Genomic DNA, 24,992 nt, shown 5'->3' with positions numbered 1-24,992 from the left:
GTGTGTGCAGTTATCTTTGTTGTGTACAGTTGTTATAATGGTGTGTATAGTTATCTTTGTTGTGTGCCGTTGTTATATTAGTGTGTACAGTTATCTTTGTTGTGTACAGTTGTTATATTGGTGTGTACAGTTATCTTTGTTGTGTACCGTTGTTATATTGGTGTGTACAGTTATCTTTGTTGTGTACCGTTGTTATATTAGTGTGTACAGTTATCTTTGTTGTGTACAGTTGTTATATTGGTGTGTACAGTTATCTTTGTTGTGTACCGTTGTTATATTGGTGTGTACAGTTATCTTTGTTGTGTACAGTTATTATAATGGTGTGTACAGTTATCTTTGTTATGTACTGTTGTTATATTGGTGTGTACAGTTATCTTTGTTGTGTACAGTTGTTATAATGGTGTGTGCAGTTATCTTTGTTGTGTACAGTTGTTATAATGGTGTGTATAGTTATCTTTGTTGTGTACCGTTGTTATATTAGTGTGTACAGTTATCTTTGTTGTGTACAGTTGTTATATTGGTGTGTACAGTTATCTTTGTTGTGTACCGTTGTTATATTGGTGTGTACAGTTATCTTTGTTGTGTACCGTTGTTATATTAGTGTGTACAGTTATCTTTGTTGTGTACAGTTGTTATATTGGTGTGTACAGTTATCTTTGTTGTGTACCGTTGTTATATTGGTGTGTACAGTTATCTTTGTTGTGTACAGTTGTTATAATGGTGTGTACAGTTATCTTTGTTGTGTACCGTTGTTATATTGGTGTTTACAGTTATCTTTGTTGTGTACAGTTGTTATAATGGTGTGTGCAGTTATCTTTGTTGTGTACAGTTGTTATAATGGTGTGTATAGTTATCTTTGTTGTGTACAGTTGTTATATTGTTGTGTACAGCTATCGAAGTGCGTACACTAATTCTTTGTGTGTGCATGAATTATCCAGTCTATGGCGAGAGTTACTCCCCTCTATACGAGGGGGTCAAGGCCAAGGACATTTTCCTGCCCAGCATCTGCTGCCTGCTTTAAGTTTAAAACAGCAGAGGCCATTCAGGAGTTTTATACAATTTTAAACGTGGACAAGAACATTATTTTGTTTTTCATCCTGTGTATTTATATTCATGTAATTACAAATCAATGTACTTAAGAAATCACAATATAAAGTGTTTTTGTTTCAAATTAGTTTTAAACATAAATAAAACTTCTCTTTTCAAAATTAAATTCGAAAAAATCATGTCTACTTACATTGTACCTTTAGTAAGGTGCACTAATCAGCTTTTGCTTTTTAAAAAAAAGTTTTTTTAACTCTTAGAAAAATAAACATAAATTCAGAATTTTAACATCAAAGTACTAACTAACTTATTAAAACTATGTAGCAATGCAGGAATATGAATTAGAATTATAAAATAACACTATTTAAACAAACCTGTCTTATTTAGATATATTCTCAATACTATAGTGAAGAGTTAATATTAAAACAGTTAAACTAAAAAACATTAAACTAATTTGCTTTCCTAGTTTTTCTACACCGGTGTTTTAACTAATGTTTGGGTCGATGTTCAACAACAATTTAACTAACACGCTGGGAAATGTTACAAATTGTATGTTATTAACCTATTTGTCTAATTCAAACACATTCATGATACAAAAAAATTGTATAGCTTCTAGTAATTTAAACTGTAATGACTTTATTTGAGGATTTTGTTATTATAGATTAAACTTATAAACTCACATAAAAAATGTATATTTAATCGAATTAAAAATTAATTTAAGTTCACAATAACAAACTATTAAAATGTTAAGTATATTACCTCCCTTTGATTATAAACGTACAGTGCCTGCCCTTAGACGATTAGACGAAATAATCCATAGATTGCTGAGAGTGAAACTCTAGAGCAATGAAGTTTTATTTTTTAAATACTTTGAAGCACACTTCCTACTTCCTAATTCATGAATTAAATTTAACAATTCAGTGTATGCTATTACTTCCATACAAACATTCAGCACAGATATTTGTGATAATTTTGAAGATTTAACAGGTAAAGCATTAATATTCATTAAAGTAATCAAATGGGAATTATCCAGTTGCACAATTTTATATTGCACATTGACAACATTCAAATAATATACGTAGATCTACAACATTCATAACAAAATGCATAACAATTTTTTTGTAAACAAAGTGCGTACATCCGTTTTCTGTTTCATGATTTGTGTAGGTGATTAAGTCCCAACATAATATGAACAGTTTGTATAATCATCTTGTCTCTGAACAATTGTTGTTTGAAATATATACCCAACATGACATATGTTGATAAATAAAAATGAAAAACTCTTGAACTAGTTGTTTTCATCTGGGACAAGATGGCGGGTTAAAGTCGCCAAAAATGTTCAGTTCATATAAACAAGACAGCGCCACCACTAGGAGGTATATAAGGAGACAGAAAACACCGTAGCCTTTGGTCAGCTTCCATTTGTTGACGCCCATGGATATGAGCAGGAACGCTACTGTAGCGAGGAGCGTGAGAGAGGAGTAGGTCAACCCCCCGCTGGTGATGGGCACGCTGTCCCCAGATTTGATGATGCTCTCTATGAGCCAGGGCATGCCCAGGCACAGCAGGATGTCAAAGACGTTGCTGCCCAGAGAGTTGGACACTGCCATGTCGCCGTAACCTGCGGGTACACAGAGAGACTTCACTAATGGTCAAACATAATTCAATCAAGGTTTTTTTTTTATAGTTAAGGTAAATACATTACATACAGAAGATACAAAGATAGATTTTGATGTTTGTAAAACATTTAATCAAGGTTTATTTTTTTACAGTTAAAGTAAATACATTACATGCGGAAGATACAAAGATAGATTTTGCTGATTGTGAAAGATCATTCAATCTAGTTTATTTTTTAAACATTAAAATACATTACAGACACCAGTTACAAGGACAAAGTTTAGTGATATTGAAATATCGCGGAATCAGTTTTTTTAAATAGTTAAATACTTAACAGTGGACAGAGATTTTAATAATGGGACGATTCGTGTACAATTTTTTTTGCTGTAGAGGCAGGGATAAATGTGATTTAGCTCGTACCCTGCATTGGTTTCACTTACAATCTACATACATCGACCTATATTGGATTTTGCCAACAGGTTTTAGCACAAAAACCCAGTTTTTATGTAAGGTAATCATTATTGATTTTCTAAAGTATACGTAGGTGGTATTTTAAAAAAAAAAGATTTCTTGAGCTGTTTGGGGTCATTTGGGGTCATTTAAAAAAAAATCTTGATGTAGGCCTTTTTAGCAGTTTTATTTTTTTTTATTTTGTAGTTTAAAAAATTATTTATGTTGGCCAAAAATATACGTTGGAAACCCACCCCACAAAAAAAAAAAGAAATAATTTACAATACGATTATGTTTTTCCCATCTTTGGCCTCCAAACTATTTGATTAAAACACTTACGAAATCTGGCCACAACCATTATTTTAATGCAGTATCTTACCATCTCTCGCGACAAAAACACTGGCCAGACAGTCGGGGACGCTAGTACCAGCAGCCAGTAATGTCAGGCCCATCACCGTATCGGGGATGTCTAGTGCATCGCCTGTGTCAGATAAAAGGAAAATTTTATCAATCTGCTGAGACTTAATTTTTACACTAGCGTGTATAGTCTGTGTTTAATTAACATTAGTATGTACATTTATGGTCAGTGCGTAGAATTGTCTATGGTGTATACAGTTGTGTAAAGTTACCGTAAGTGTGTATGTTTATTTTTGTCTGTAAAGTTATCAGTCATTTCAGAAAATGTGTTAATATTACATTAACAGAAAGCGATTTTGAAAGTACTTGTTAAAAAATAAAATACTTAAAAAAACTTTTTAAAAAACCACGTTTTTCTTGTGGACTAAAAAGTAGAAAATAAATTTTTCTTTTGTGCTTCCTCGAGCTGTGCAGGTTCTTGTGATGACTGACAAAAAACGTGGGTACGTTCACCATCAAATTTCCCGACCCATCTGCCCGACCCACGTTTTTTGTCAGTCATCACAAGAACCTGCACAGCTCGAGGAAGCACAAAAGAAAAAATTATTTTCTACTTTTTAGTTCACAAGAAAAACGTGGTTTTTTAAAAAGTTTTTTTAAAGTATTTTTTTTTCTCCTTTTTAGTCCGTTGCTACACATGAAAAACGTGGTTTTTAAAAAAGCTTTTTATATAGTTTATTTTCTACTTTATCTAATGACTTGACTAAGTATGACTTGACTAAGTGTTTATAAATACACGGACTAAAAATCTTGAGCGACCAGGATTCGAACCTGGGTTGTCGCGGCCACAACGCGAAGTACTAACCACTATACGATCACGGCCAGCGCGCTCACATCGATTGGGGCCGAAGTAACTGTGTCAATAGGCCTCCAGTCTTGTCGGTATCTTTAGAAATCATGTCCTCAATTTTATGGTCCTTGGGGCGTAATTTAATTAAGCTAATTACGGTCTCTAATTGCTAGTTTTTATGATTGCATCTGAAATTGTTAGGCGAAAGTAGCCTGCATGCCAAATTTCAGATCTCTAGAGCAATCAGAAGTGGGCTAATTTTCGATGTCAATTTTAACAACAAACATCCAAACAAACAAACAAACGCGAAACTGAGTTAGGAAAAACGTGTTAATAATAAAAACAAGACATAAAAGTACATTGATAACTTATGTTGTAAATACTGACTAAACACTGGTCAACTAAAACTAAAGTAAAAACACACTAGTAACCAGCTGTTGTGACCATCAGACTACTTACCTGCTATAGTGATCATCATACTATTGACCTAATATAGTGACAATCGCACTACTGACCTGCTATGGTGACCATCCAACTACTGAGTGACCATCACACTACTGACCTAGTGACCATCACACTACTGACCTGCTATAGTGACCATCACACTGCTGACCTAGTGACCATAGCACTAATGACTTGCTATAGTGACCATCACACTACTGACCTAGTGACCATCACACTACTGACCTACTATAGTAACCATCACACTACTGACCTAGTGACCTTCCCACTAATGACCTGCTATAGTAACCATCACACTACTGACCTAGTGACCATCACACTACTGACCTGCTATAGTGACCATCACACTACTGACCTGCTATAGTGACCATCACACTACTGACCTGCTATAGTGACCATCACACTACTGACCTAGTGACCATCACACTACTGACCTAGTGACCATCACACTACTGACCTGCTATAATGACCATCACACTAATGACCTGCTATAGTGACCATCACACTACTGACCTGCTATAGTGACCACCACACTACTGACCTGCTATAGTGACCATCACACTACTGACCTAGTGATCATCACACTACTGACCTAATGACCATCACACTACTGAACTGCTATAGTGACCCTCACACTACTGACCTAGTGACCATCACACTAATGACCTGCTATAGTGACCATAACACTACTGACCTAGTGACCTTCACACTACTGACCTGCTATAGAGACCATCACACTACTGACAGAGTGACCATCACACTACTGACCTGCTATAGAGACAATCACAATACTGACCTAGTGACCATCACACTACTGACCTAGTGACCATCACACTACTGACCTGCTATAGTGACCATCACACTACTGACCTGCTATAATGACCATCACACTAATGACCTGCTATAGTGACCATCACACTACTGACCTGCTATAGTGTCCATCACACTTCTGACCTAGTGACCATCTCACTACTGACCGAGTGACCATAACACTACTGACCTGCTATAGTGACCATCACACTACTGACCTAGTGATCATCACACTACTGACCTAATGACCATCACACTATTGACCTAGTGACCATCACACTACTGACCTAGTGACCATCACACAACTGACCTGCTATAATGACCCTCACACTACTGACCTAGTGACCATCACACTACTGACCTAGTGAACTTCAGACTACTGACCTGCTATAGTGACCATCACACTACTGACCGAGTGACCATCCCACTACTGACCTGCTATAGTGACCATTACACCACTGACCTAGTGACCATCACACTACTGACCTGCTATTGTGATCATCACACTACTGACCTGCTATAGTGACCATTACACTACTGACCTAGTGATCATCACACTACTGACATAGTGACCCTCACACTACTGACCTGTTATAGTGACCATCACACTACTAACCTAGTGACCATAACACTACTGACCTGCTTTAGTGACTATCACACTAATGACCTGCTTTAGTGACTATCACACTAATGACCTGCTATAGTGACCATCACACTAATGACCTGCTATAGTGACCATCACAATAGTGACCTGCTATAGTGACCATCACACTAATGACCTGCTATAGTGACCATCACACTAATGACCTGCTATAGTGACCATCACACTAATGACCTGCTATAGTGACCATCACACTAATGACCTGCTGTAGTGACCATCCCACTACTGAACCGCTATAGTGACCCTCACACTACTGACCTAGTGACCATCACACTAATGACCCGCTATAGTGACCATCACACTACTGACCTAGTGACCATCACACTACTGACCTAGTGACCATCACACTACTGACCTGCTATAGTGACCATCACACTAATGACCTGCTATAGTGACCATCCCACTACTGACCTGCTATAGTGACAATCACACTACAGACATAGTGACCATCACACTACTGAACTGCTATAGTGACCCTCACACTACTGACCTAGTGACCATCACACTAATGACCTGCTATAGTGACCATCACACTACTGACCTAGTGACCTTCACACTACTGACCTGCTATAGTGACCATCACACTACTGACAGAGTGACCATCACACTACTGACCTGCTATAGAGACAATCACAATACTGACCTAGTGACCATCACACTACTTACCTGCTATAGTGACCATCACACTACTGACCTGCTATAGTGACCATCACACTAATGACCTAGTGACCATCCCACTACTGACCTGCTATAGTGACCATCACACTACTGACCTAGTGACCATCACACTAATGACTTACTATAGTGACCATCACACTACTGACCTAGTGGCCATCCAACTACTAACCTGCTATAGTGACCATCCCACTAGTGACCTGCTATAGTGACCATCACACTACTGACCTACTATAGTGACCATCACACTACTGACCTGCTATAGTGACCATCACACTACTGACCTAGTGACCATCACACTACTGACCTGCTATAGTGACCATCCAACTACTGACCTGCTATAGTGACCATCACACTACTGACCGAGTGACCATCATACTAGTGACCATCACACTACTGACCTAGTGACCATCACACTACTGACCTGCTATAGTGACCATCCAACTACTGACCTGCTATAGTGACAATCACACTACTGACCTGCTATAGTGACCATCACACTAAAGACCTGCTATAGTGACCATCACACTACTGACCTAGTGACCATCACACTACTGACCTACTATAGTGACCATCACACTACTGACCTGCTATAGTGACCATCACACTACTGACCTAGTGATCATCACACTACTGACCTGCTATAGTGTTTATCACACTACTGACCTGCTATAATGACAATCACACTACTGACCTGCTATAGTGACCATAGCACTACTGACCTGCTATAGTGACCATCACACTACTGACCTGTTATAGTGACCATCACACTACTAACCTGCTATAGTGACCATCACACTAATGACCTGCTATAGTGACCATCACACTACTGACCTAGTGACCTTCTCACTAATGACCTGCTATAGTGACCATCCCACTAGTGACCTGCTATAGTGACCATCACACTACTGAACTAGTGATCATTCCACTACTGACCTGCTATAGTGACCATCCCACTAATGACCTAGTGACCATCATACTACTGCCCTGCTATAGTGACAATCACACTACTGACCTAGTGACCCTCACAATAATGACCTAGTGACCTTCACACTACTGACCTGCTATAGTGACCATCCAGACCATAAGGTAGGTCAGACCACTGATCCAGGCAACAGACATGAAGAAAGATAAGAGGTAGAGTCGAGACCAAAGCCCGGACCGCCGACTGTCCGGTATGCTCACAAAGAAGACAGCTTTAATGGGGCACAAGATGACCCACAAGATTTTCATCAACACTCCATCAGGGATGGTCCAAACCGATTCAAACTCAGATACAGTCACTGTAACATGGCAGCGTGTAGGAAATGTATGAAACATAGTGAAAAATTTAGATTATATAAATTATACATTTTATACTATTCTATACACACACATAGGAGACGACGTGGTTGGATGGTAGAGCATACAACTACGAATCAGAGAGGCTCGAGTTGAAGTCTCTGGTTCCAGCTCTTACAACGCCCCTGAGTCCACCCAGCTCTCGATGGGTACCTGACTCACATTAGGGATAGCGCAAAGGCGGCTGGGCTTAGTGCTGACCAGACTATCCCCTCATATATCGAAGTCACTACACCAGCCCCATGGACCGTCACGATATATATATATATATATATATATAGTTTGTTTTATATAGCATATTTTCTAGATTTTCCAAAATCACTTTGATACGAATGTAAGATTCTAGCCTTAAATTATTTGCTCTCTCGCTGCAGGGGAGATAATTAAACCGGAAGTTTATTTCATAAAAAAATTGTCACAAAAATGTTGAACAACATCCATTACGCATAGAAATGCGGAGAGAAATTATTAGAAAAACATTGTTTCTATTCCCAATAGTTTTTGAACACCTACGTCACATACTCATTAGTTAACTCTGTCGGAACTTTTTTTAAAATCACCTTATAGAAAGGTTAGATTTAAAATATTTAAAATGTTGAAGAAAAATAGTGTTTACTGTTTATAAAAATTGATAGACTCAGATTCATCTTGCTTCAAAAATAGTTATATCATTTGACCTTCACCCCTTTTACTGTCATCCTTTGCAATTTTTTATAATCAAATACATGACATCATGTAAATATTCATTATGTACATTTGCAAAACCTGTCGTTTTCATTTGGTGTTCAAAATTATGTTAAAAAATTTGATGTTGATGTACTTGTTTTAATTGCAAATAAAAGTATTTAAAAAAAAAAAAAAAAGTATAAAAAAAATAGTTATACAGTAGTTAAACATCAAATTAAGTTGGACATAGTTCCACAAATAGTTCTACAGTTACTGTAGTTAAACAATCAAGTTAGCTGGGACATAATTCTCCAAATAGTTATACAGTAGTCAAACAATCAAGTTAGCCTGGTCATAGTTATAAATTCGTTAAACAATTAATTTAGCCTGGACTTACTGAGTTCCCCATTCTTCGAAGAAGAGGCTGATGGTGTTGTCGGTTCCACGCTGTTCCCTAGAATGGAAGTTTCCTGTTCCGCTGTGGATGATTGTTCCACTGTGGACATGGACTTCTCATAATCATGGACCAGCGTCATTGAGGCGTTACTGATGCGACTGAAAGACACATGTTAAATGATTGGTTTGTAGCGGAATCTCATTAGTGACTCAACATTGTGTCGTCAATTCATTTGATGTCTAATTTGTCTAATACAATTCATCAAGATTAATAATACCATGTAGCTTAGAGATGAAGTTTAATTTAATTTAATCTTAATAGTTTAACGTTGAAATTTCTATTTACCGACTTTACACACAGAGATACTTAAATTATACACCTACATATTTCAGGTTCTGTGATTTTCAGAGATTTTTCATAACAATGATATATATATATATATATATATATATATATATATATATATATATATATATATATATATATATATATATATATATATATGATCGCTACAATTTTGGGTCATAATAGTAATGTGTGTTTTAATGATTGCAGTGCAGGGAAGAAAAAAGAATAGCAAACTAAAAACTAGAAATATTCGTGAATCTAGGAAAATATCGAAAACTAAATACACAGTGCTGGTATATTTAAGAAAAACGCTTTAATCACATGCCGTCTACGCCTTTTACCATTGACTTACATAGCTGTGTTAGACAACAAAAATTTGCACGGGGCTAAATTTTAACAGGATACTAAGTGAAGAGTGCACAGTTTAAAAAATAACATGGTGGTAAATAGCGTTTAAAATAAATAAAAAAAAAATTACATTATGCAACCCTGTACAATGACCATACTCCGGTGAACAAAGGAAAGTTCTAGAGTTTACATAGAGTGACCAGGTACCCAGACACGGGGAAATCAAGCGATCCAAGAAACCATATTACCATCTACCTATGGTCAGTTTCAACACTCCCATAGCCATTGGATAACACGGACATGGCAATAACTTTGTCTTCGATTTCCCTGAAAAATAAACTTCATCCTCAGCCTTCAACAGACACGGTCCGATGATTTCGTTGGTACTTTGACTCAGAGGCGTAACGAACCTTCCCGGCGCCAGGGGACAAACTTTCAATTTGGCGCCCCCCTCGGGAGCAACCTTTCAATTTCCGATTTGCATCCCCCTCAAACTTTCAATTTGCACCCCTCTTCAAACTTTCAATTTGCACACCCACCCATATATTTTTATATTTATAATGCAAAACTGCAGCTAAAATGAGATTTTAATTTTTTTTCCAACCCATTTTGGCGCCCCCTAACGTCGGCGCCCGGGGACATATGTACTCCCCCCGCCCCCCCCCCCCTCGCTACGCCTCTGCTGTGACTATCATACTACAAGTCCATGTGTACTAAAATACCCACACAATTTAGTTTTTATATGTAAGGGGGACACCAATCTATAAAAAATAATTACATTTTCATAAAACACCGATAAGCGGACAAAAGCAATCAGTTATTGTTTTAAAAAAATAGAGATTTGTTTATAGATAGTTGTTATTTACTTAATTTTATATAAAGAACCACACTTATATGGCTACATATCTTACATTTTAAGTATATTTTATAAGACCCAATTTTTTTTTGTATTGATTTTATCTTTATGAGAGTTTAATGATTTTGCCACGAGAAAATTTGGGAATTAAAAATAAAGAGACAATTTGCAAATTAGATGAATAAAGAAGAAAATTATGATTAAAATAATTTTTCCGTTCTTTTTACCTGTGATTATTTAAATAGTTTTCTTGCAGTTCTATTTTTACGTGAGGTTATTTAAAATTTCCTTTAATCCTATTTTTACTTAAGATTATTTGAAACATTTTCCCGTAGTCCTATTTTTACTTGTGATTATTTAAAAAGTTTTCCCATTGTTCTATTTTTACCTATGATTATTTAAAAAAGTTTTCCCGTAGTTCTATTTTTAATTGAGATTATTTAAATAGTTTTCCCGTAGTTCTATTTTTACTTGTGATTATTAAAAAAGTTTTCCCGTAGTTCTATTTTTACTTGTGATTATTAAAACAGTTTTCCCATTGATCTATTTTTACCTATGATTATTTAAAAAGTTTTCCCTTAGCTCTATTTTTACTTATGATTATTCAAATAGTTTTCCTATTGTTCTATTTTTACCTGTGAGCTCTGGCACGCTGCATGTTCTCTGGAATCATGTGCTCCTCCGCGGATTTGTTCATCAACGGCTGACGCTCAAACCTGAGTAGCATCTTGGTGGCCCAGGCCCTGGCCCTCTTCTCCAGGGTCCGGTTAAAGTACATGATGACAATGTACAACATGTAGAGCACGATCATCATTAGCGCCTCGTACCTGCAAGTGTCATCCTTTTAGGTTAGTGTCATCATGTGTGTACCAGCTAGTGGCATACTGTTGGGTTAGTGTCATCATGTGTGTTCCAGATAGTGTCATACTGTTGGGTTAGTGGCATACTCTTGGGTTAGTGTCATACTATTGGGTTAGTGGCATACTCTTGGGTTAGTGTCATACTATTGGGTTAGTGGCATACTATTGGATTAGTGTACATTTATTAGTGTCATTTGTGAACCATGAGTGTACCTGCAAGTGTCATCCTTTTAGGCCATTTGTAAATAATGTGTGTACCAGCTAGTGTCATACTGTTGGGTTAGTGTCATACTATTGGGTTAGTGTCATAATATTGGGTTAGTGTCATAATATTGGGTTAGTGTCATTTGTGAACAATGTGTGTACCGGCTAGTGTCATACTATTGGGTTAGTGTCATTTGTGAACAATGTGTGTACCAGCTAGTGTCATAATATTGGGTTAGTGTACATTTATTAGTACCGTATGTAAATAATTTTCGTACTTGCAAGTATTGAACTGCGTCATTTGTGAACAGTGTTATGTCATAAGAACGTAATTTGTTAAAAAAAACACAACATTATAGAAACAAAGAGTTATTCACAATAACATGTATTTTATTTGCTAATGGTTGGGTTGTTGGGTTTAACTTACGGCCCACACAAAATGGTGTCTTTTAACCTGAATTCTATTGGATCGCGATTTTCCCATTTTTATTAATAACTTTGATATCTTGTTTTTTCTTCTCCCCAAATTCACGTCTTTAAAATACACAAGTTAAATAAAATTATAAAATAATATAAAAACAAAACAAACTGTAAACTCTGAACTGGATCTAACGGACTGTGCTGAAATGTTATAATAAATGGTTTAAAACCTACTGGCAATATTATTTAATGTTTTATGGAGAATTTGACGGAGAAAAGATTTGCCTCCAGCTCTATCTATACGTCAGGTCAGTGATGCATAGATTTGTTGATAACAGTACTGTACTTCTGTATCTCACCAATAGATGTGAGGTCGAAGAAGCTGAACTTTGTAATTAATTTGTTTTTTATTTTTATTTTAACATCTGATGAAGTTTATTGAATTTTACTGCACTTGAAGTTAAGTTTATATTTAGTTATGTACATAGGGGCTTTAAATTTGTTAATATTTTTTAAAGACAAAAAGTTTCGTCCATCCAATTGAATTATTGACATTGTCTAACCATTCAGCTACATACACAACTGTACAAATGATAACTGATCATTTTATGACCTAGATAACTGTAAACACAGATAACTGACCAATCAACGACCTAGATAACTGTAAACAAAAATAAGTGACCAATCAATGACCTAGATAACTGTAAACAAAAATAACTGACCAATCAACGACAAACACAGCCGCAAACAAAAATAACTGACCAATCAACGACCTGATCACGAATGACGAGGAAGAGCGTGAGTACTGAGAGTAGATAAAACACGGTGTCACGCACCAGAGGGTACCACGTCAGTTCAACGACCTGCAGACAGATAAAACAATCCGTTAGAGCTACGTCAGAGGGTACCACGTCAGTTCAACGACCTGCAGACAGATAAAATAATCCGTTAGAGCTACGTCAGAGGGTACCACGTCAGTTCAACGACCTGTGGACAGATAAAACAATCCGTTAGAGCAGGGGTCGGCAACCTTTTGAAGCTGAAGAGCCAAAAGTTACAATTTTCAAAATTTCCCTGGTTTTAAAGAGCCACAAACAATTTTTTATTTCAAATATTTTATTTTTTTATTAAGATTATTAGTATTTGTTCAAGGAGCTGGAGAGCCGCATCTTGATATCAAAAGAGCCGCATGCGGCTCGCGAGCCGCAGGTTGCCGACCCCTGCGTTAGAGCTACGTGCCATACACTTTTTAATAATGCAGTTATAATGTAAACAACTGACTACATTGATTCCTTTGTGGGGCGTCACTATAACTTTTCAGGGAGAATTTGAAAAAAAATCTGTTTTTCAAATAATCTAGCTAAATGTGAAGATTATGGAATAGTTAAAAAAGATTATGCTAATCCTAGTAAATTTTCAAGCAATCTACAAACATGATTAAATGATAAGTTATACAGCTGGTCACTCTTCTTTTGCCGAGGTTATAGCTATAAAAGGGCTCAAATTCGTTTGCCCCTTCCGGTTTGAAAGGATAATTTAGTCATGTTGCCTAGAAACCGCTTTTACAGAACAGAGAAATATTCCATTTATCACAAGCTCGCTAGTTTAGCAATAGTAAGATTCTATCTTGTAGTCAAATCTATTTCAAAATATGGACTACAAATATAAATCATATTGAATTGGGTATGACGATGTCTTTTCTCAATCAAATATTTTCCTTAGTTGTAACCCCAATCCTAAAAATAAACTTAAAACTCCTGTTACTTGTGTCTTTGCTTGGGGCATTTTAGAACGTACATAACGATTGTCAATAAAATTATAAGGACTTTAAAAAGAAACTTAAGTAATATTAGGCACCAGTGTTTCTTCCAGACTTTTTTCTCCGGGGGAGCACTTTAAATTTTCGGGGGGGGGGGGGGGCGGTAGACTTTCTTCGGGGGGGGGGGGGGGGGGAAGGGGCGGACACTGTTAAAAGTATATATTTTCTATATAAATTATATAAATTTCATTTCGTTCGGGGGGGGGGGGGCGGTAAAATTTTTTCGGGGGGGGGGGGGGGATGCCTGGAAGAAACTCTGTTAGCCACACAATGTATGATTGTAGTCTCGCCCTAAGGTTAGAGACTGCGAGAAACAGACAACGGAACTAGATGTGAAACAGTCTAATTTGTCGTGCAGAGAGATACAGGATTTGTAATGGTGTGCATGTACAACACACAAGACAGGCAGATAATTATAAAAAGTATTTAAAAAAACATTGTCAGTGAAACCTGATCTCAGGCCTGTCAGTGCCTGTATGTATAACACGATGGCAGGCATTGTTGTGGTTACCATCGCAACAGAGGGAGGCGTCAGACTTACCATGCCGGCAAAAACACCACAGACGCCGATGATGAAGAGAATGTTAAAGACGGCTGATCCAACAATTGTCCCAACTCCCACGTCACTTTGAGCAAAAAATACACCTAGGACACAGAAAGTGAGAGTTCACTAACACATAGTGTTAATTAGTTTAAGTTATGATATACAAAATGTGATAGCAAACATGGGGACTGATTTTCATAAAGACAATATATCCTAGATTCAACATAGGCCACATGAACTCAACGTAGGCAGCGTCCTAGGTTCAACATAGGCCGCATAGACCCAATGTAGGCCATGTCCTAGGTTCAACATAGGCCATATAGACCCAATGTAGGCCATGTCCTAGGTTCAACATAGGCCATATAGACCCAATGTAGGCCATGTCCTAGGTTCAACATAGGCCATATAGACCCAATGTAGGCCATGTCCTAGGTTCAACATAGGCCATATAGACCCAATGTAGGCCATGTCCTAGGTTCAACATAGGCCATATAGACCCAATGTAGGCCATGTCCTAGGTTCAACATAGGCCACATAGACCCAACGTAGGCCATGTCCTAGGTTCAACATAGGCCATATAGACCCAACGTAGGCCATGTCCTAGGTTCAACATAGGCCATATAGACCCAACGTAGGCCATGTCCTAGGTTCAACATAGGCCATATAGACCCAACGTAGGCCATGTCCTAGGTTCAACATAGGCCACATAGACCCAACGTAGGCCATGTCCTAGGTTCAACATAGGCCACATAGACCCAACGTAGGCCATGTCTTAGGTTCAGGCAGAGCGTGTTTATAAGATGAATCTCACATCTTAACTTATCTTAAAAGATATTCACATATATGTGTATCGCAATTGCTACATATGAATGCTTGTAGGACGAATCTTCACATCTTCATATACGTAGGACAAATCTTCACATTTTCTCCTCTTGATATGCTTAGGACAATTTTTACTTCTTGATATGCGTAGGACAAGTCTTCAAATCCCAATGCACGTAGGACAAATTTTTACACAAGACACAAAAGTGCAAGCATTTCTTATCTAGAGGAGACATCCCTAGTTTTGTAGATCTATGCAAATCACGTAGTTGTATGGCTATAAAACAAGCCTTAAAGATGAGACAAATGAAACGCCGATCGATAGCAAGGTCATTACAAGGTCGTTTTGACACGTGACATGTGTCCGTTTCCTGGGTAAACACAGCATTTAAGCCTTGTTAGCTCCAAGAGATATGTACACGGCTGTGTGGGCAGTCTGTGTGGCTTGGGGCTTTATTGTTGGTTTGTGTGTAATGACTGGTGTTAATTGGTTTATTTATTTAAATATTCATATATATATATATATATATATATATATATATATATATATATATATATATATATATATATATATATATATAGTATATATGTATTACTATTTTCCACCCTGCATTCTAAAATAATGTATTCATTTATGAGTTCAACATATTGATCAGAAAGACTATATCAGCAAACACACCAGACCTAGCAATGCCAGACTAGTTTAGTGTAAAACGAAACACCATTCTAGGATCATCAATCAATATTTAAACCTCTGTTGCAACATTCGACAGCCTTCTATGCAAGATTGATGTAAGAATTACAATTTTCCACAATCTAACTTGTCAGGTCTAAACTCTAAGCTATTGACTGACAATAATGTCATGGATATTAGAATGTCCTTAAAACATCCCATAATTCTAACATTGATGGACTGTTGGTAAAAATAAACATCCCATAATTCTAACATTGATGGACTGTTGGTAAAAAAAAAAAAACATCCCATAATTCTAACATTGATGGACTGTTGGGTTAAAAAAAACATCCCATAATTCTAACATTGATGGACTGTTGGTAAAAAAAAAACATCCCATAATTCTAACATTGATGTGACAGCAGAGTTGATGTTTTTTTAATAAAATTAGGAAGGGCTTGACCCACATTCTGGAATAAAAAAAAGGCTGTTGACACAGATTTCATACAATTGACCAATTCGGACTTTGGTCCTGTTGTTATATACTGACCCTGATAACAAGACACATCGGTCCTAAAGTTTGATGTATGTGTGTGTGGGGGGGGGGGGGGGGTGGCGGTTTGTGTATGAGGTGGAGGGGGTGGGGGCTACGTTTTAAGAGTAAGATTAAAAAGCCTTATTTATTTATATTGACATTAAGTCGTTATTTCCGTTTTTAAATTAAATCTTAATAAAGCATAGTTTTCCAAATTACGTATTGTGAGTTGTTTTTATTTAACAAAATCAATGAAAGTAACAATTAATTTATTTTCGAGCAACTCTCTAATTTTTTCTAATATAATAATGTACGAGAAATGTATCAACTGTTAACTTTTATATTTTTAAAAGAAATATCTCCGACTCTTTTGTCTGTAAGTTCCTGTTTACGGTATGCGATCATGGGACATTTAATCACGTTATCACCACTGAAACTTTAATCACATGTTAACAAAGATCAGGTTTACCAATCGCGTTATCTTTATTGTGCTATGGCTTTTGTCAGCTTATCTCGCTAAGGATATTGTTTTTTTTCTCTCTGTTTGTGCTTGCTAGGGAGAAAGTTTGTGTCTGTCTTCACAATTCAACTCAATGAAATCTGTTTGAACATACATTTTGTGGATCTAACCCGTGTAATTTGTTCGTGATTTTAAAACTTTAATGGGACGGAGGACGGGAGTGGGGAGGGAGTGAACAGTCAGTTCGATTGGGGACGAGATTTTGAGTGGTCTTGTAAACAAACATATGGGTTTAGAATTAGAAGGTATATGTCTAAAATCTTCACATCTGACTCACACGGTTTGTCTATAAAACATTTTATACCACTTTCTATCTCGACTTCCTACAATATCACCTTTACCTTATGGTGATAGTTTTTGTAATTAAGAATAATAATATTGCTTTGTTTTACGCTTATCAACCCACAAGAATATTGAGATGTAGGGCCTACTGTTGTCAGCTTTCTTCCAAATTTATATAAACAATTTTAAAAGAAATGTGAACTCCAATTTATATTTTGGGTTTGCATAAGGGATTTCCAAATCAAAACGCATTAGCCAAATATTTCAGAAAATAAATACACCAACACGCTTACCAACGACTGACGTCATAAATTCAGGAGCGGAACTTCCTGCCGCCATAAATGTGGCGCCAGCGACATCCGCCTGCAAGCCGAGATCTGGAAGATGAAGAATGAAGCATCGTTAGAGACACCTGAAATCGCGAGTCAAAAGGGGGAACTTCAAGAATGTAAATATTTGTTTGTCTGCCATGGTTTTCTCTCCGCTCTGTGAATACAGAGCCGGGTAAATATTTGTGCACTGGCAAGCGTCGCCATGTTTACTAGCCCAGCGCCGGATAAAACTCAAATAGTGCTAGCATTACCACTACGTTATGAAATGTTAATTCGAGCTATTAATAGCTCAGTCAGAGCCACTTCCGCTTTGTGATTTTGTTTAAAACTCTGTTTGATGAGCTATTTTAAGATACTTTATTGAAATTGAATGACGTTTAAGGGAATTATTCTTAATTCCCCATCACATTAAGGCATGTTTGAGTTCAATTATCCAGGATTTAATGGGTGGTGGCATTAAATGCTAATCATTAACTCGCGTGTTTAACCACGGGGCAATGATTATAAAAACACGAGAGCCTCGATATGGCCTGACCTTCACATATATGTTCCAAGGAGGGCACGAAGTAGTCGTCGCAGACGACAGCCAGGGCGGCGAACATGTAGAGGGCGATGACGATGTGGACAACCACCCCGCCCTTTCTCGTGTCTTCCAGGCTGAAGAAATTGGGCGGGAAATTGTCCACGGAGCGAGGTGTGCAGTTCCTTGTGTTGTTGCCATCTGGAGAGGAGAAATCAAAGTATTAAAAATATTTTAAAGACACCTAACATCTTTTGTTAATTATATAAAACTTCGGACAGATACAGATTTACAAAAATATATCATTTTTTAAGTTATTCAAAACATTAAAAGCAATCTTTTTCTCAGAAAAAAAAAAGATTAAATCTATTTTTAAAAAATGCTGTCGTTTAAAGACACCTAACACCTTTATAAATTATATAAAACTTAAGACAGATACAAATTTACAAACAATGTATCATTTATTAAAGTTATTCAAAACAATAAAAGCATTCTTTTTCTCAGAAAAAAAAAAGATTAAATCTATTTAAAAAAAAATAAATTGACCTCATTTGATTCCGTTTTTAAACACTTGAAATAAAAATCTTGCAATTATTCAACAAATCTCTAGATGAATACACCATATTGGTATTTTTATAAACGTTCTTATAATCGTTGTTTTTATATCTAAGAGCTTCTGATCCAAACAATAAACAAAACGAGATTTGAGCAACGAGAAAGATCGTGATATCGTTCAGGTGGTTTTGTTATTGCAAGAGAATTGTTTGTACAAGAAGTAGATTGTGTACTAACTGGGATATTATTTTAAAACACCGGGTTGTGTTGCATCATTGAAGTTGTAATATTACAGCTTGTTCAAAGTTTCTACATATAAATCATGTATGGTTAACTCTTGTATTTCAGAGGAATAAGAAAAGTCTACGACAAAAATGAAAGGAGAATTTTTTTAATGGTACTGGAAGACAAAATGTTGACTCAGATATTACGTCACATCCGCGGCCACTGGTCACATGATCTGACTTGTATGAACTGCTCTAACGTTGTATCTGCCTCAATCATTCACCTGTATGCTCTCCTTTCTTCAATCGTTCACCAGTATAGGCTCCCTTCTTCATTCATTCACCTGTATGCTCTGTATCTCCTTCATTCATTCACCTGTATTCTCTGTCTCCTTCAATCAATCATCTGTATGATTCATCTCTCCCTTAATCATTCATCGTTATCATCACACTCTCCCTTGATCATTCATGTGTATCCTCTCTACCTTAATTAATCGTATGTATCCTCTCTCTCTCTCTCTCTCTCTTATAAGCCTTACTTATTCATGTTTGTCCTATCTCTCTTAATTATTCCACTGTCTCCTGTCTTCCTTAATAATTAATTTGTACCCCATCTCTTCCTCAACCATTCATCGGTGTCTTTTCACTCTCTCAATCATTCATCTGTATCATCTCTCTCAAATCATTCATCTCTATCATCTCTCTCAAATCATTCATCTCTATCATCTCTCTCAAATCATTCATCTCTCTCAAATCATTCATCTCTATCATCTCTCTCAAATCATTCATCTCTCTCAAATCATTCATCTCTATCATGTCTCTCAAATCATTCATCTCTCTCAAATCATTCATCTCTCTCAAATCATTCATCTCTATCATGTCTCTCAAATCATTCATCTCTCTCAAATCATTCATCTCTATCATGTCTCTCAAATAATTCATCTCTCTCAAATCATTCATCTCTCTCATGTCTCTCAAATCATTCATCCATATCATGTCCCCCTCCTTCGATGCTACACCTATCATTTCTATGACCATAAAAGAATTAAGTAATTTTAAACTTTCACCTTCCACCCGTCAATACTTTAGAACTCTGTTCAACTTGCGATGGCTTTCATCCAGTGATCTCCCCTCCACACACAGTCTGTAAGATCTACCACACACACAGTCTGTAAGATCTACGACCCAAACGTTCAATGATCAGTTTTTTTTTGCTCTCTGCACAACATTAGAGTTTCATCAAAGGTCGGCAACCTTTTAACACTGAAGAGACATTTTTACAGGTCTTAACTTATTTAGAGAGCGTCTGTTGAAAAAGGTTTGGGAGAGTTAGCGTGCCCCCAACACCTTAAGATGCTGCGTTATAGAATTAAATAGAAAAAAGACCGCCCGTGGCAGATTCTCTCTGTGCCAGAGTCTACTGGGCGAGATGTGCACCTGAAACGCGAACGGTAATCACGTGATATCATCTCTTAATTAGAGAGGGTTGACGTCTTGGTGTGGCTTTAAAGGTTGGACAGTAGGCAGTTTTTGACAAGATTTTTTAGTTTTGGCCCATGACGTGACTTTCAATAAAGACTTTGCATGAAGATTTTCTGAACATGACTTTTTAATTTAAATAATAAACTGTTTTTTTACTTGACTTTTCAAGAATTGACTTTGAACTATTTCTTTTGACGTAAAGCTCTAATATTGGACTAAGAACAGTTATTGTGTTGTTATGTTGTTATTACCATTGATACATATTTAATGATCGGGAAACGAATAGGTCTAATTTGGTCTGTAATTAGTCATCCTTTAACAAAATTCCGTAAGAGAGCTCAAAAAGATAGTTTGTGTTGTTGGGGCCCTCATCTCCCCAAATCTCAACTCACGTGCTACAAAAATAAATAAATATTAAAACCTGTTGTTGATGAAGTCGAAGTGTGTCCCCGGCACCTGGAATAAACTGGACAGCGGTCAAGTTAAACTCTTGTGTTAGCAATTGAAGCCAGACTTGTTCCAGCTGACCAACCAATTAGTGTTCCAGACAGCATTGATTTTTTCACTGGCACCACGCAAGGTGCCTTACAGCATCGTGTCATCTAAGTGAAAGGTAATAGCTCTCTACTGCTAGATCTAGCTAGGAAGTCTTAGCATGTTTCATCTAAGTGAGAAGTAATAGCTCTCTATTGCTAGCTAGTATTTCCAAGCATATATTACTTAGGTACTTTCTCTCTACTGCTAGCTAAGAAGTCTTAGCATGTGTTATCTAAGTGAGAGGTAATAGCTCTCTACTGCTATCTAAGGAGTCATGACTAATAAACAATTGAATTAAAAATAAATAAACTTATAATCGAAGTGGAATGTATCTGGAAAATTTGAACGAAATCGCTGCATTAGAAGTGGGTCCAAATTGAGTTACAAGATTTGCCACAAACCCACAAACAAACAAACAGTAGCTACAAACTAATTAAAAGCTTGTAAAAATATATAAGAGTGATGGCCATAGAAAATTTAAACTTAAACCAGAATACGTCCCCTCGCAGGGAATTTTAGGCTTCTCTTTCCCGGTAGTTTCACTTGCCCCCTGCCCGGAGAAAAATGTCAACAAGAACTGACGTTGAGGTCTCTGGTATATTTTTTAAAAAAAACCTCCGTTTTTACTGTGCTTGTATAAGTCTGTTTGGACGTATGGATATTTTGTAAGGGATGAATCTGTTCCCATTTGATTTACAGTACTATCACATTCAGAGTATTGTACACAGCATTTTAAAAACTGACAAGAAAAAAAAAGGTTTCTGAATTTATAAACTTTCCTAGAGATTATCTATCATTTGATTTTTTTTTCATGACATCTTTTGAATTCCCTGATCGAGTTTCACGAGATTCCACAGTGTCATTTTTCTTTCTCCTCTTTCGAAGACAATAGTTTATGTAAAATAGGGACGGATAAAAAAATCTAACTTAAATAATTGAGTTTACTAAATGAGTTTACTATATGAGTCTACTATATGAGTTTACTATATGATTTATATACGATGTTCTCGTTTGGACTGCAATTGATGTATCAATTTAAAAGTACACGTGTGATAGCCTCTCTTGCTAATTTAAAATATATAGTAGCATTCTTGCTTATTTCAATTCACATATATTTGAACAAGCTGTTTCTAGCAATGTGTGTTATTTGCGCTGAGTTGTGTTTTATCTCTGCCTCTCTTCATAATTCCATATGTTGAATTGCTACTCCATCGTCTCACCACCTGACAGGGAGGAGGTGATCGAAATGGTGATGTGAACCTCAGCAGACGGTCAGTGGGAAAATTGATGGGTCGCCACTGCTGACCGTGGTGGTAGGTCCGGGCTGGGTAATGGGAGACGAACGAGGAGCTTTATGGGAAGTTACTCTCCAAATCAATTTCGTGAGAGTTCTGTTTTCTGAAAAATCAATGGGAAGTCGAACTCTACAAAACAATTTCGTGAGAGTTCGGTCTGAAAAATCTATGGGAAGTCGAACTCTCCAAGTCAATTTCGTGAGAGTTCTGTTTTCTGAAAAATCTATGGGAAGTCGAACTCTACAAAACAATTTCGTGAGAGTTCGGTCTGAAAAATCTATGGGAAGTCGAACTCTCCAAGTCAATTTCGTGAGAGTTCTGTTTTCTGAAAAATCTATCTGGCTTTCAGGATAAACAGCCAGTGATTTTTTTAGGATCAGAATATGGGTGTGTGGGGGAGGGGACAAAATTGTTGACGGCAAAAACAAACTGCTTATAATACAGACCTTACGAACAAAAGAAGCTTAAAGAAAACATGCTTATATGTAAGCCTTATGAATAAAACAAGCTTTTTAATGTTAGGCACTATGAAAAACTAAATATTTTTTTGGACGAAAATTGGGTTTTATTGACTTAGAATCAAAAATACATAAAACGAATTTTCGCAAGAGAACAGGACAAAATAAACTAAGGGAATTAACTTGACTGAAGTTGAATCACTTCTGACATGGGAGACTATAACTAGATGACTGAGGGTCATAAACCAAGAGCACTACAAACGGATGTTCACATAATTTCCCATTCACATCGAATGTCCGGTATTTTATAAGACGCTACGTCATTGAACTCAAGTACACTCCCCCCACCCCCACCCCGCTTCCTCCTCACGAGATGGTTTTTGTTTAATCTTGTCATACACGGCCCTTCAACCCGCGGCCCGGGAAATCTGAGCCGCTGAGCCATCAGGTTTTTATATCGGCTCCTGATGTGTACAGACTCCACGATACCCATCCCTCAACTAGGCTCTTGTGCTATCAGGACTGGTCAGTTTGTGTGTGCACGAGAGTGATGGCCAGTGAGTCATAGCTACGTGTGGGAGGGTGAGGTCATGGTCAGGGACAGAAGGTGAGTACACGCACAATAGGGGCGGGGTGGGGGTAAGTATTGATAGGCTGACCCAATGGGGGTGGGGGTGTGTATTGATATGATGACACAATGGGGGTGGGGTGGGGCTGGAGTATTGATATGATGACACAATGGGGGCGGGGTGGTGGTGTGTATTGATATGATGACACAATGGGGGTGGGGTGGTGGTGTGTATTGATATGATGACACAATGGGGGCGGGGTGGTGGTGTGTATTGATAGGCTGACACAATGGGGGTGGGGTGGTGGTGTGTATTGATAGGATGACACAATGGGGGCGGGGTGGTGGTGTGTATTGATATGATGACACAATAGGGGCGGGGTGGTGGTGTGTATTGATAGGATGACACAATGGGGGCGGGGTGGGGGTGAGTATTAATAGGATGACACAATGGGGTGGTGGTGTGGATTGATATGATGACACAATGGGGTGGTGGTGTGTATTGATATGATGACTTAATGGGGGTGAGTATTGATAGGATGACACAATGGGGGCGGGGTGGTGGTGTGTATTGATATGATGACACAATGGGGGCGGGGTGGTGGTGTGTATTGATAGGATGACACAATGGGGGCGGGGTGGTGGTGTGTATTGATAGGATGACACAATGGGGGCGGGGTGGTGGTGTGTATTGATAGGATGACACAATGGGGGCGGGGTGGTGGTGTGTATTGATAGGATGACACAATGGGGGCGGGGTGGTGGTGTGTATTGATAGGATGACACAATGGGGGCGGGGTGGTGGTGTGTATTGATAGGATGACACAATGGGGGCGGGGTGGTGGTGTGTATTGATAGGATGACACAATGGGGGCGGGGTGGTGGTGTGTATTGATAGGATGACACAATGGGGGCGGGGTGGTGGTGTGTATTGATAGGATGACACAATGGGGGCGGGGTGGTGGTGTGTATTGATATGATGACACAATGGGGTGGTGGTGTGTATTGATATGATGACACAATGGGGTGGTGGTGTGTATTGATATGATGACACAATGGGGTGGTGGTGTGTATTGATATGATGACACAATGGGGTGGTGGTGTGTATTGATATGATGACACAATGGGGTGGGGGTGTGTATTGATATGATGACACAATGGGGTGGGGGTGTGTATTGATATGATGACACAATGGGGTGGTGGTGTGTATTGATATGATGACACAATGGGGGTGGGGTGGGGGTGTGTATTGATATGATGACACAATGGGGTGGTGGTGTGTATTGATATGATGACACAATGGGGTGGGGGTGTGTATTGATATGATGACACAATGGGGTGGGGGTGTGTATTGATATGATGACACAATGGGGTGGTGGTGTGTATTGATATGATGACACAATGGGGTGGGGGTGTGTATTGATATGATGACACAATGGGGTGGGGGTGTGTATTGATAT

At 37.7% G+C, this 24,992-nt stretch overlaps 1 protein-coding gene across 2 annotated transcripts in view; it reads right to left on the bottom strand.

Moving 5' to 3' along the window:
• Positions 1–1,118: 1,118 nt before the first annotated feature.
• The window catches only part of LOC131939209 (sodium/potassium/calcium exchanger 5), a 65,235-nt gene continuing 41,361 nt past the window's right edge, over positions 1,119–24,992 (bottom strand). For both annotated transcript variants that reach the window (XM_059297402.1, XM_059297403.1), the window contains exons 3-11: positions 18,429–18,614; positions 17,855–17,938; positions 14,727–14,830; positions 13,129–13,229; positions 11,518–11,709; positions 9,331–9,488; positions 7,988–8,209; positions 3,491–3,592; positions 1,119–2,665 (exon numbers count right to left, since the gene is read on the bottom strand). In XM_059297402.1, coding sequence (XP_059153385.1) covers positions 2,343–2,665; positions 3,491–3,592; positions 7,988–8,209; positions 9,331–9,488; positions 11,518–11,709; positions 13,129–13,229; positions 14,727–14,830; positions 17,855–17,938; positions 18,429–18,614 — 1,472 coding nt within the window. In that variant the 3' untranslated portion in view covers positions 1,119–2,342. The remainder of the gene's footprint in view (positions 2,666–3,490; positions 3,593–7,987; positions 8,210–9,330; positions 9,489–11,517; positions 11,710–13,128; positions 13,230–14,726; positions 14,831–17,854; positions 17,939–18,428; positions 18,615–24,992) is intronic.

This window comes from Physella acuta, unplaced genomic scaffold (genome assembly GCF_028476545.2).
Source record: "Physella acuta isolate Inbredline_101_S28 unplaced genomic scaffold, ASM2847654v3 ptg000268l, whole genome shotgun sequence".
In the NCBI taxonomy this organism is placed as follows: Eukaryota; Metazoa; Mollusca; class Gastropoda; family Physidae; genus Physella; species Physella acuta.
This window is presented reverse-complemented; position numbering and strand designations above follow the sequence as displayed.